This window comes from Morchella sextelata (genome assembly GCF_020137385.1).
Source record: "Morchella sextelata strain SCLS chromosome Unknown scls_3, whole genome shotgun sequence".
Taxonomy (NCBI): Eukaryota; Fungi; Ascomycota; class Pezizomycetes; order Pezizales; family Morchellaceae; genus Morchella; species Morchella sextelata.
The window spans coordinates 997,820-1,010,786 of NW_025408618.1; the positions used below are offsets into that span (position 1 = coordinate 997,820).

General features: G+C 46.6%; 2 protein-coding genes across 2 annotated transcripts; one reads left to right on the plus strand and one right to left on the minus strand.

Moving 5' to 3' along the window:
- Positions 1 to 5,174: 5,174 nt before the first annotated feature.
- H6S33_009093 (uncharacterized protein) lies at positions 5,175 to 7,097 on the minus strand (the record flags this gene model as incomplete). The annotated part of the gene is made up of 3 exons (XM_044840450.1): positions 5,175 to 6,490; positions 6,581 to 6,732; positions 6,823 to 7,097. The coding sequence occupies 3 exons, from the start codon at positions 7,095 to 7,097 to the stop codon at positions 5,175 to 5,177; spliced, it is 1,743 nt and encodes a 580-aa protein (XP_044697908.1).
- Positions 7,098 to 9,390: 2,293 nt separating this feature from the next.
- H6S33_009094 (uncharacterized protein) lies at positions 9,391 to 10,317 on the plus strand (the record flags this gene model as incomplete). The annotated part of the gene is made up of 3 exons (XM_044840451.1): positions 9,391 to 9,476; positions 9,557 to 9,873; positions 9,947 to 10,317. 3 exons carry the CDS (start codon positions 9,391 to 9,393, stop codon positions 10,315 to 10,317), a joined length of 774 nt encoding a protein of 257 aa, XP_044697909.1.
- Positions 10,318 to 12,967: the final 2,650 nt, after the last annotated feature.

Here is a 12,967-nt window from a genome sequence, read left to right on the forward strand (position 1 = left end):
CCACTTGTATGTGAGGTCTTAAACTTAATATCGACTTCAAATAACTATGGGTAGGTATACAGAGTTAGTGTGTGCGTTTTTTGATGCCAGTTGACAGAGAACCGATCCAATATAATGCTTGGAATAACCTGTGCAGAAATGTAAAAGTCATTGTACTGTCGACCAGTGATGAAGTCATGAAACTTGATTGATTTTGTGATGATATCGTCCAAGTAGATGTCCAGATCAGACGATTAAGATCTTAAATATCTTTGTGGGAAAGGCTCGGATTTGGGCTCGTTCCGAAGGTTATCGTCTCCAGGAATTCACCGGCATTAGTAACAAGACGCATCGAATCTGCATACGTCCTCTTATACTTGCTCGAAGAGAGATTAGTGATCAAAGTGAAGCCTGAGGCGAAGTTTAGGGATCAAACTGTATCGATTGGCTTTGACAAAGATGATGGAGTATCTTTTTATGATAGAGGCCAAATTTGAGATGACTAGGGGCATGAGATGTTTACGAAGCTGCTGTAAGGTATGAACGGCGACGTCCTCAGCTACAAGGTGGCTTGGAGTCTAGTTTTCTCACCTCCGTCCAGTGCTTTTTTTTTTTTTCTTTTTTTTTTTTTACCACACATGCACAGCAGTACAGTGTACAGGCATACGATCGGTTCTCTCTGTGTAACTGCATATGTCTCCCTCTCCTGAAATCATGATTTCCGAGTAATTTTTTCTCGTTACTCTCTTTCGACGAATGGTTACTTATTTGCTCTTATCATTAAGCATGTTATGACGCGGAACGTCTGGTGAAAAGGACTCCACAATCTACTATCCATGGATGTAGCGGGTTGGAAGTATATTGTCAGGCACCGTATCAATACAGGTCCGGGAAGCTGTTTCTGAGGGTGAGGATCCTGAGCCATCTGCGAACTGGCTCATTGTGCGGTAAAGCTTACAGGTGTAAGGTCTGTAGTATCGTGGCGGTTATGTATAAGAAAACCAGAAACATATAAACTCAAGTAAGGTTTTTTCTTGCTTTGTAATCACCGTCTGATAAGAATATTAGATTTTCCCGTCTGGTCAAAGTTCCTTGGCATTTTACAAAAGTGGAATGATTTGGACCCACATATATGTCTCAGTTCTGATTTGATATAGGCTATTTATCCACCCAGATAAGTAACAAACCAACCAAATGGTCTTTACAGGCCGACATATGATTTTCTGAGTGCCCTAAAAGGAGGTATTGTTACTGTAAAAGACAGTGATGTGATACAGATCTGAATTGGGGGCTTGCGACATCGCTCGACGTCTTGCCCACCAGTCATTTAGCTCCGAGTTGTATTGGCAGAAATTGTGGCTGCATAGTGCAAGGTAAGCTGTTCTACCAGAGTTCGTTTACGCTCTATGATACCCAACCACCAAGACACCCAACCACCACGATAAACCCCTGAATGTCTAAACCAGAAGGAAATCTACGTACCAAAGAAGTATATAAGATCAAGCCACAGAGAGATATCTCCCGCCACGTTGAGGCCCCATTCTCTATGAAACCTGCCGCCTAAACCTGTAGGCTTCAGATGGTCATTGAGATAGGCTAATGAAACCCCCGGGCTAGATCTCTTTACCCAGATCTGCGGGGGAACACTTAAAACAACATCCCGCTTTGGTCTTATAAGCATTATTTATAGTCCATCTAAACACAAGACAGTCTGTTCACTAAAAGCTTATCTCTGGGCCTCTTGACTGGTGAGCTGTTCACACTAATTTCCGACATGAGTTTCAGCGGTGCAACATGCCAAGAACTCTTTGGTCGAGTAGGCATTCAGCATCACCAACGATCAGGTGATTTTGATAAGATATTGGCTGATTGTTATGTAATCGTATCATCACAGCATTGACGTGAGCCATGGTTGCAATAGACTGGTATAAATCATCAGATATCACTCGTATATATCGGATTTTTTTTCCAGGGTTCTCCAGGCCTCGTTCCGACTGGTTGAAGTTGACTACTGCAGATCCTCAAACAATCGAAAACCACAAGAAATGGATCACTTTCGAGAACGATCGTCAATACGATGTCCCGCTAGCTTGTTGTCCTTGATTAAGGTCGTACAAGGCTTATGTGCGGCCCATGAACGATAGAAATTAGAACTTGACTGCTGATGTAGCACTTACTGAGTGACATCAACCCCAGCTTTTCAGACCGGACAATGTTTTTGTTACGACCACATGTACCGGGTGTGCACGTTAAATACCGAGACGCCTTGAAGGATTGGTTGATTTTGTATGGGAACCGCCCATGGTAACCAAAAGCAGCCAAGGAATTTTGGCCTTGGCCTCAAAATTTATATGGTGGAAAAAAATACCGAGACGTTTTATCTATCTTCACTTAAAAATTCAAATATTTTCCTAAAAATACAAAAAAATAACCACTGAATAGCCCTTGCTCACAGGTTCACCTGAGTACTGATTCGAAGTTATCAAAGAAGTTTTGGTGAAGTTCGAAAAGAACAGGAGTAGAAAAGAGGTTGAGGAGGTTGCGTTGCAAAAGCTGTGGGGCAGACTGTCCAAATACCTGCTTGGCTGCCAAGTGTCATTTTAATTATATCAGCCCAATCAGATTCCTTTACAAACCCTCACTTTTTAAAATTCCCCAAAAAGGGGTTCTCAGTACTTACCCTCAACCCCCGGTACATACATGCTCTTCCCCGCGGTTACTCGCGCTTTCTCATCGTAGCATCCGGCTCTAGACTCGTTGTCTCCACAAAACAGCCAGCCAATAGTTTCACTGTTGCCAGATGGGAGGGAAATCCAATTTTTTTTCTTATGTCCAAGCCAACTTGATCTACACGATCGTCAGGTTCCTCGACAGCAACCATTGGGTAAATGTCCATCAAACGAGATCAGCTGGTTCTGTCGTCATTCAATTTCAGGTACAGATTGTTTTTTAGATTCGATTCCATCTGTTTCTGTTTCGTCTCGGTTTCACATTGACTTATGCGCCTGTCGGCAAGGCCGAAGACGGGAAAATATTTCTTCAAGCAGTCGACGCGGGATAATTGACACCGGCATCAATGATTGTGAGCTCCTCAACAAAAGAGGCACAGAGGTATCAGCCAATATAACAAAGGTCAATACCTACCCCCACTTATTGGCAGGAGAGGTCCAGCGGTTAAGATTAAAGTCCATAACAAGCTTGTTCGTTATGTTATGTTATTCAGCCCTACATCATATGACTTCGGCTCGCTTCTCTATCCACCACAGGATTTCGCAGCAATACCCCTCGATCTGAAACGAGTTCCACCTCTTCTTTTCTCTATCTTAGAGTATCGACGGCCGTCCTCGATGAGATCATCGCCGAGAACTTTTATCCGGGATTTTCGTCTCAGATTGCGTCTCTTGTTCAAATCTAGGCTGCTGCTGAAGAAAGTAGGGGTTCTGTATCAAGCATATAAGGTATATGAAGTGTATCAAGTGTATCACTAGAGTAGGTCACCGCGCGAAAGAGAGCACTATTTCTCCATCGTCAGCCTAGTGTTGCATAATTTGAGTGTCTCAGCTACGAAGATCCGCAGACAATCCATGTCTGCATATCTCTGACACTCGTAACATGCATATAAAGAAAAAACGAACCGGCAGCATACCCAGGATCACGGGTTTCGGTCTCCGATCCTCACTTACGCCATCAAGTTCCGCAGCAGCGCAGCAGCGTACCAAGGCAAATCCAGGAACGGCTTCCGAAGAGCATACGATAGCGGTCCTGCAGAGCACATAGCCATAATTACGAGCAGAGGCAGAGAGATCAATTGACAAGTCACTACCGCAATGCCTACCACCACCACCACCACCGAAATACTCTAACCATTTGACAACTGGCTAGCTCTTGGCCCTGAAAGGGCAACTTCAATACGGCCTCAACCTGTAGTTGTGCCTCTGAAGGGCGAATATACCCCGGGAACAACCCCGGAGGGTCCCCCTCCTCCCCCGATGAAGCCAAGCTTTACTTCCCCAGTTCTTAGCCCTCCATGTTCCTCCATGAGATGTGTGGGCGGTAGGTTCTGCAGTGTTCTGATGAAGTGATGCGTATCCGAAAAGCGCCATCCAGTCAGGCCGGTAGTTTATTTCGTCTGGGGATCTGTAGCTAAATCGATAATTTTGATTCTGGTGATGGTACAAAGTCCCTACCCCACGAAGCATGTCGTGCCGGCGGTTCTCGAAGACAACGTCACAAAATAGGATATATACCCTGTTTGCGTGGCACGTCACTCATGCATGCAGCACCAAGCCCAAATAAAGTACTCTAGAGAGGCAAGCCTTTCAAGTGAAAGCTCCTCTCTACCTACACTCCCCCAACCAACCTCCCTCCCTCCCTCCTTGCCGCAAGCCATCAATAATGGCTGAAAATTTCAAAGCATCATCAAAACCATCAACTCATTAAACAGGTCAAAGATTTTCACAAAGCCCGCTGATCACAAGTGGAAATAGACTCCCAATATATTGTATACTATGCGATCCACTATATTTTTTTCGTTTCAACCTGTTTGTTTCCACAACCGGGGGGTGCCAAAAAAAATACAATAACACCAACAACACTAGCAAAAAGATTAACCCCTAAGAAACCTTTTTTGTAAAAGAAACGCCGACCCAAAAATAAATGATAAAAACAGCAAAAAACACCCCTAATAAATATTAAGTACCAGGAAAGAGCATTCGTAAAAGAAAAAGGGAAGAAAAGGGTATCAATAGCTGCTGAACCTATCAAAAAACTAGTCTCTCCAGCCCAAGCCCTTTAAGGCCCTTTTTTTCCTTGTTTTTGTACAACGAGAAAGCTCGCCAAAAAGTAACAAACCAAAACAACAGGATGATCCCCAAAATGCCGGTCGCCTTTTAGCTAAATAAGTATGCCGATCCCAAAATGCAATGAAAAAGAAGAAAAAGGTCTCAAAAATGCAGAAAAAAACTTGCCCGCCAGTAAAAAGGATGGAATCTGCGCATGCTTCAGAAACAAAAGAGAGTTAAGTAAAAATTATCCAAAATCCAAAACAAAAGAAAGGTCCCATATTCATAAGTCGTAAGATCCCCAAGTAGAAAAGATATGCACACCTCCCAAGTTATGTTCCAAACCCCAATAATAGTAAAAGAAAAAGAAAAAAATCAACACAAAAGAAAAGGGCTAAACTGCTCAAAATCGCTTTAATGATTGCTCGGTGGTTCCTCTCCCATAGGTCCTCTCCCATCCTCTAATGCTCCTAACTCATCTATGCGGCCACGAGGTTCAACTTCAGACATCTCCTCTTCTGATTCCTCCGCAATATCGCCATTGTCGACAATATCCCACCAGTTTGTGTCTGATCTTCGGGGCATCGGTGGTCGTCTCCCTTTCTCCTCCTGCCTCGTCAACCAAACCTCCGCTGCTTCTCTTCTCTCCTCCTCCCTTCTCTCGTAGGCCTTCCTTGCCTCAAAGCTCATATTCTTCTTCTTCCTCCAACCATCGCCCTCATTTCTGCTAGTTGCAGGCTCCTCTCCTGCAAAGAACCCGTATCTTGACCAAAACCATTTTCCGTCAGATTTCGGGATATACCTCCATGGTTTCTCCCGGATCGTAAACAACCAACAATCCACCGCACACTGCACAGGTATTGTGAACGCAACCATACAGGCCAATGGAAAGCTGGGGTTTTTGACGAATTTGTCCTGATACTGTAGTAGGTGACTTATCAGGGGTAGCACCCACATAAGGGCGTATACCAATGGGTAAATGAATAATAGTCGTAGTTGTCGACTGATGGCTATCCTTCTCCCCCGCAACCTGGCATTCCTTGCATCCTGACTGCCTCCCCCTCCCCCTCCTCGCGTGTTATTGCTGTTATCCATGTTAGAAACAGACATAGGCAACGATCCCCTACGTGAAGGTGATGATGAGTTGCCATCACAGGTCGATCCACGGGGTTCTGAGTTGCAAGGTGAAAAGTTGAGCTTCTCCGCAATGGTCTGAGGGATTATCAAAGCCTTTGCAAATGGTTGGTCTGAGGAATTTGATGCTTGTCGGCTGTCCCCACTAGGTGATACTGGTATCAGTCCATGGTCATCCAATGCTGGCACCTGTCCGTTATTTGGTTTAGGTTGCTCTGCTGCAACCAAATCCGCCGTATCCATCTCAAGTGTACTGGCACCCACGTGACTCCGAAATGTGCGAAACTTCATTCGCACATAGATGTAGATGGAGGCGTAGATTATTAAAATCACGACCAGAATCACGTATCGAGGTATCCAGGCTAATGCCATTCGATACCAGAATGGGCGTACTGGAAGATAGCAAAATGTACCTTGGGCTGTGTAGGCTGGTGTACTGTTGACATAGGCTAGTGAAGGCATCAAAATTGAAAAGGCGAGCCACGCAACGTAAACCGAGTGACGATATCGATACAGTCCGCCTTCACCGATTGCTGTTAGGCCGGGTCGGAAAATATAGAGTGCACTGTGGACTGCTATTACCAATACCGCGAAATCTAGTTTCCAAAAAAGTTAGTTTTATTATAATAGATTTCATAACCCAGGGTATGTTTCCCCCTGGGATTTTGATGTTTTATGTAGTTTACCGGAAGCCTCAATCCCCATAGACATGAAAAATCCAGCAGCCTGGCAAAACCTCGATGTACTCGAAACCGCCCCATTCGTGAATACAACCGCCGGGTATATCAGCTGCCAGCTTGCTTTGAAGAAGTCTGAAAATACCAGCAACATAATGAGACTGTGCAATACAAAGTTAGCATTTATTTTCCCTTCTCTCTTTATTATTTAATGTACATCTGTACAACCAGCCAATTCCCGGGGTGCATACTGATGTCTGAAGCTTCTCTTCATGCGTACAAACCACCATCCAACAACAAAACCACTGATTAATGAAATGCTCGCTGCTACCAGTGCTATTACTCGTAGAATGTAAAGCTCCTGGCTGGTTAATATTGGTGAATTATTGTTCAAGCTGTCCAGAGCCCGACCATCTAGTCTGCTCAATCCGTATATTGGGTCATCAACCCAACGGTCGTTACCCCCCTCCTCCTCCATCCGTTTCCTTAATAAATTTGTTGAAAACCAGTCCATCATTCCCAACATCCAAGTCCTCCTATTATGCTGTAATATGCCGCGTATCGACCCCAATTCAATGAGGTTAAAGGGACCGAGGTAAAGTCGTGGGGCTGCGGTGACTGATGATAAAGATAAAACCTCTCGAGTGCAAGGGATTTCTCCGGGAGGATTTATCCTTTCGTTATTTCTCTGTTGGTAGGGCTGTGTCACTGAAGCCTCGCTACGGCCATCACGTTTGACCGGAACCAAAGTCGGGGGGGGCTGCAGCAGCCCGTTAAGCCTTTGAATAAGGTTGAGGAATGCCTCCAGTATATATATATGTATCCAAAACCTTATCCACCACCACCAAAAGCGGATAGGATTATATTATTAAGAACAGTGCCAAATAAACAGTAAGTGAAGCTGATCACAGATCTGATGTGGTCACTGTAATCGTTATCGTGACGATAACAGCCACCGGCGGTGCGCAGGTAGCAGGAGTTATGGGGGGGGGGGGGGGGGGGGTTGAGGAGTGGTGAAGATCCTGTGGTAGAGAAAGAAAAGACAAAGGAAGGAAGATGAAAATATTACAAAGGAGGAGTCAGGATCAAAAGCAGGAATACAACAATAGAGCACTGCTCAATCTACGGCTCAGGCCATCCGCGGTCATGACGATCAGCGCCCTGTTTTTTTTTTCCTTTTCCCCCGCAGTCCGGAAGGAAGGCCCTTCGGCAGGGAGTGAGTGAGTGTGCACAGGACCACCACTGACCACCACCACAAGTTACAACCACACCGCTCCCACGACAATGCCCAGGCTGAAGCCGTGCCCGAAATATCATACAAGGAAGAAATAGCTACCGTATCCAGAACCAGAGACACAGATTTGGATGAGGCGAGTGGAACCTCCTATGCCAACGAGAACCATCTGACTGGATCTCAGCAGGCCTGCCGGTTGTACTTGGTACATGAAGTACCGACTGGCCGACAGCCAACCGCCAACAGGGCCAACAGGAGGAGGTTAAAATAACCTCAAAGACTGGATTGCAGCCGGGAATTTGTTAAGGAAAAAACAAAAAAAACGACTGTAGGTTTTGCCTTGGCCGCGCAGTTACCGCCAATTTTGGAGCAGTCGACTTCAGTCTACACCGACGTGACTGAGCACAGATCCCACGGTTTTCCCTCACCCAAAGACTTACGTGGGGAGAGTGGGTGGGGGGGAACCTGAGCATGTTGAATGTTCGTCCTCTTGTTTCCCAACTGGGTTGTAGGTGTTACGCAAGAAGAGAATCCCGACAGATAATTGCCAAAAGGAATGGTGAGAATTAAAATTAAAATTTGAGAAAAACGAATTCAACGTCTAGCGATTGGAAGCGGTTTGGTTGTGAGTGCTCCGCAACCGTGATGAGCTGTTCCTTTCTGCCGATCGTTATCCTCCATCGCTCCCGTAAAGAGGACCCAATCTGTTGGAAAAACGCTTTGCAAGGGACCCTTGATCGCTGCCCGTGTTGGGGTCAGTAAGCGGAGGGACGCCCTACCTCCACACCCACAGAGCGGTGACACCTTGAGCAGACTGTCACTTGCACTGCTCGCCGTCCCATAATTGGCCAGTTTACGATGGATGATGGATGGTGGCTGCAGAGAGGTCACTCTAGCATTTTTGTTTCGTCTCGTCTTTCCTCGCTTGTGCTCTCGCTTAGTAGGGTGTGACCAGTCCCGCAGTGGGTTTTGCTGTTATTCCCAGAATCCCAGCCAGTCCAGCTTTATGTACATAATGGCAGCCGCATCGAGCAGAGAGGGAGAAACATTTTCATGTATTGGCAGGGAGCAGAGACCACACAAACGGAATGAAACGATGAATCGAGAGATACAGTATGATGTAAATGGTTTGAGGAAACCTAGATCATGTAAACATTACTGGAGGAGGAGCCTGAAGCTCTTTGTTTGGCTCGCCAAGCGACGATGAAATATCCTGCATTTCAGTTAATCTCGGAGTCCTGCGTGAACCGTGCGTCGGTCACTGAGTGCGTGGGATTTGTCCGTCTCTCAGCCTCTTACGCAATAGCAGAGTTACACCCATGGCAGTGCCCGCAACCTGTCCCCTCACTGTTGACTGCCAACTGCTGCTGCCAACCACCATCAACCCCATCACTTTTGTGCTTTGGTTGCTTTGGCTGTGTGTGATCACAAAGTGTTCCAACCACCACCCCCAGAGACCTCAACTTACGTGTGATATTAACGCTACCCGTAACGGAAAGAGATCAACAGCAGTTAGATACAAATCACAGCAAGCACCAGCAGAAGCATCACCCATCACCATCGTCATCATCATCTATCTTTTATGATGTCCGACCCCACAGCAGCAGCCGTTGATCCTCATGACCCTTCGGTCGATGTCCCCAAAGGTCGCAAAGCCTTTATTCCGCTAGAGTATGCTCGCTCTTCTCTCCCGGCCGGCCAAACTGACCGCTCATCAAAAAGCTACTGACTTTACCCGCTTTCCCCCGCAGATGTAACCCCGAGTTGATGACCACCCTTGTGCACAATCTGGGGTTAACTCCAACGCTTGCGTTTCACGATGTCTTCTCCATCTCGGAGCCCGAGCTCCTTGCATTCGTACCGAGACCAGCCCTTGCCCTACTTCTCGTTTTCCCTGTCTCCGAGAGCTACGAGAAGTTTCGGCGCGATGAGGATGAAAGCAGGCCCGAATACAACGGCAAGGGCGAGGGAGAGGACCCGGTTTGGTTCAAACAGACGATCCGAAATGCTTGCGGCATGATAGGCGTCTTACATGCAATCTCTAACGGCGCTGCCCGAGACATGATCGGTATGTTACTTCATATTTCATTTCAAATCACTCCCGTCGGCCAAGGGAGAGGTAATGATTAACACGTATCAAGAGGCCGACTCCCCCATCGGTAGACTGCTTGCCAAGGCACTCCCACTCCCCCCACTGGATCGTGCCAAGGTCCTCGAAGATTCTCGGGAACTCGAATCGGCCCATAAATCCGCAGCTACCCAGGGATCATCTCTTGTCCCAGATGCAGAGGCCGATGTGGACCTGCACTACGTCTGCTTTGTCAAATCCAAGAGCAATCATCTCTATGAGCTTGACGGAAGAAGAAAGGGACCGCTGGACAGGGGCTTCTTGGGCGATGATGACGTCTTTAGTGAGAAGGCTCTCAAGGTCGTGCAAGACTTTATCGACAGAGAAAAAGAAAGCGGAAGGCTAGACTTCAGTCTTGTTACTCTGGCACCAAGCTTAGGTTAAGGGGGAGGATCTCCTATTTTAGATACCAACTGTTCAGTGGGGGAAAACCATCACGACTTCTCAAGAAGTCCAAATGTCCGATACTCTGAAGTTTTTGCATTTGATAATGGTACCCCACGTATAACAATTCAATTCAATGCAATGATTCTGATACACGCACTGTCACGCAGTGGGTCGGGCCGTTGGTCTCGGCAGTCAGGAGAGGTGGGGGTCAGTGGGGGTTCATGCTCAGGAAATCATCAATAATGAATGACACGTCCTTTACTGACACGGAAGGAAATAGCGAGTCACCAGACTTCATCAGCCGAGAAAGTGGCAAATTCAAATGCCTAAATTTACGTTGAATGAAGGCAGATGAAACTGTAATAAAGGAAATAAATCTGGGAGTGAAATTTCTAGTACCTACAATTCCTGCCCTATCAGCCCGACAAGCCGGGATATTTCCGTCCCACGTACCGCACCATTGGTAAATAAGCGAGAATTCATGTAATCTTCCAGGACCGGCCCCCATTCAGCTCTTTTTACTTGAGGCTAATGTAGTAATTACACGCAAGTATCACAACTCAAAAAAAAGACATAATTATTTCTTGCGGTCCTGCACAGCAGCGGGAGTGCTAGGGCAGAAGCGTCGAGTATCTTATGAAAAAAGGAGTCACAACGGAGCTATCTAGCTTCAATCAATCGTATCGTATCGTGTTGCATTATTGCTCTTTATCAGACAACGGCTCGGTGGTTCCTAATCGGCCTCCCTCGCCCACGCAGATGCTCGATGTCCGTCGTTCCTTGAGTTGCGCATTTAGTCCCCGAGCTTACCTACATACTTACGAAGTCTCCCCTCTGACTAGGAGGTTGATCAACAGTGTTTGAAATCGTTGGTTCTGTTGTCTGAGATCCATGTGCGTAGTAGGTTAAGAGGGCAATAGAGCAGAGCAGCAGCGGGTTGGGTGACAAGCACGTGCCCTGTTGCTGCGTTAACAGCGCTCTGTTGCACCCTTAACCTGAGTCTCAGACAACAGTACCCGCTGGGCACATAACTGCATAAATTCTCTATCCAACTGTAAATGACAAAAAAGAAAGAAATACCTACATATAATAGAGTAAAGGGTCGTCTACCAACTACATTTGATGAAACAAACGAAGTGAGAGAGAAAAAGAGTGGCCGGCGCCGGCCTCGGAGAAAGCCCCCGAGGGATTCTTCTTTTTTTCTGCCCTTCCCCTGCGTTCCTTCCTTCCAAATGCGTTCTTCCCATAGGATCTTTCCCCACGCTAGTACTTTGTCTGATCGTACCGCGAAAATGTATCTCGTGTCCACAACCGAGATTCGCGATTGCCGCAGTAGGCGGGCGGGCGTGCGTCTGGGGTCTAGAATTTCCTGCACCGCCGTTGGCGGCGAAGATTTTGGGGGGGGGGGGGGGGGGGCGGTAACAAGGGGCCACATAAAGAGCAGCTCATCTCACATCTCTCCCAGGGGATGGAGATGCAGATGAACTGATGGTCGTGTGTGTGCTGTTCCTCCACTGCTTGCTGGCGCTGCCAAGGAAATGCTTGTTTTTGAGCCTCAACTTTATTTACCTCTCTTCCTCCGCGGATTGGATTTTTGTTCGCTGGTAGGTAAATGGAAGAGAAATAGGTTTCTTCTTTCAACCTATATTATAGATGCTGAGAGATGGTGGCGGTGTAACTCGATGTTAAGGTACATATATTCTTTTTATTCTACTGAGGTTTACCCATATATCAAAGCCAATGCCCATGGCCCCATTCACAACTACTCACAAGCCTTTTTGACAGAACAGAACCGTAAAATCTGAGCGCTGCAGCAGCAGGGATATTCTACACCGAAACTTGCATATTGACGTCCAAAGCTAGACTGCCTCTGGTTGGCCTATACCCCTGCTGTCTCGCAACGAATTTTCTCAGATTTTGCGGAAGTTTGGTCTCGGGGAGATATCATAATTCTTAAATGTATATGGATATATTTATACACTACAAGATCGAGCTGGATGAGACCTCCGAACGTTCATGACTTACCAAGCTGGTGGTAGTGCTTTTTTTAATTAGGCTGGGCGGATGAAATGGGTCCGAGTGATCTACGGTGATGAATAACGGCGTAGCAGATCTGTTATCATCCGTCATCTCAGCTTCGAGAAGGAAATTATCAACCTCTCTCCCCAACACAGCTTCAGGCTTCTTCCCCTGAGATTCTGGGCGATCTCAGGCCATGATGAAAGGGATTTGCATTATTCCCCCCTGCCTCTGGCCTGGTCTGCTTTAACATACCTGTTTTCTCTCGCCCCAAGAGATAAATTTCATCACCGTCACGACATTTCTTCCAAATACTTCAAAAGTACCGAGGACATCGATAAGACAAAGCACCGAAGTCAAGACAGCAGTGCTCTTCTAGCAGTAACACGCCCATCCTTGTCCCTGTCCTGTCTAGTACAAGAACGGGAACGCACAAACCACCGATCCAAATAAAGAGCGCCACGGGGAAAATTATTTTAGCGTCAAGCAGCAACAAAACCACCACACGGGCCCTTAGCTGGCTGCGGTAGTACCGAAAATCTGGGGCGGGAACTACATAACAGGACCTCCGAACGTCGGTCGGTCGGTGTTTCGGGATTTCGGGAGTGTCGATCACTTTTGCACACTC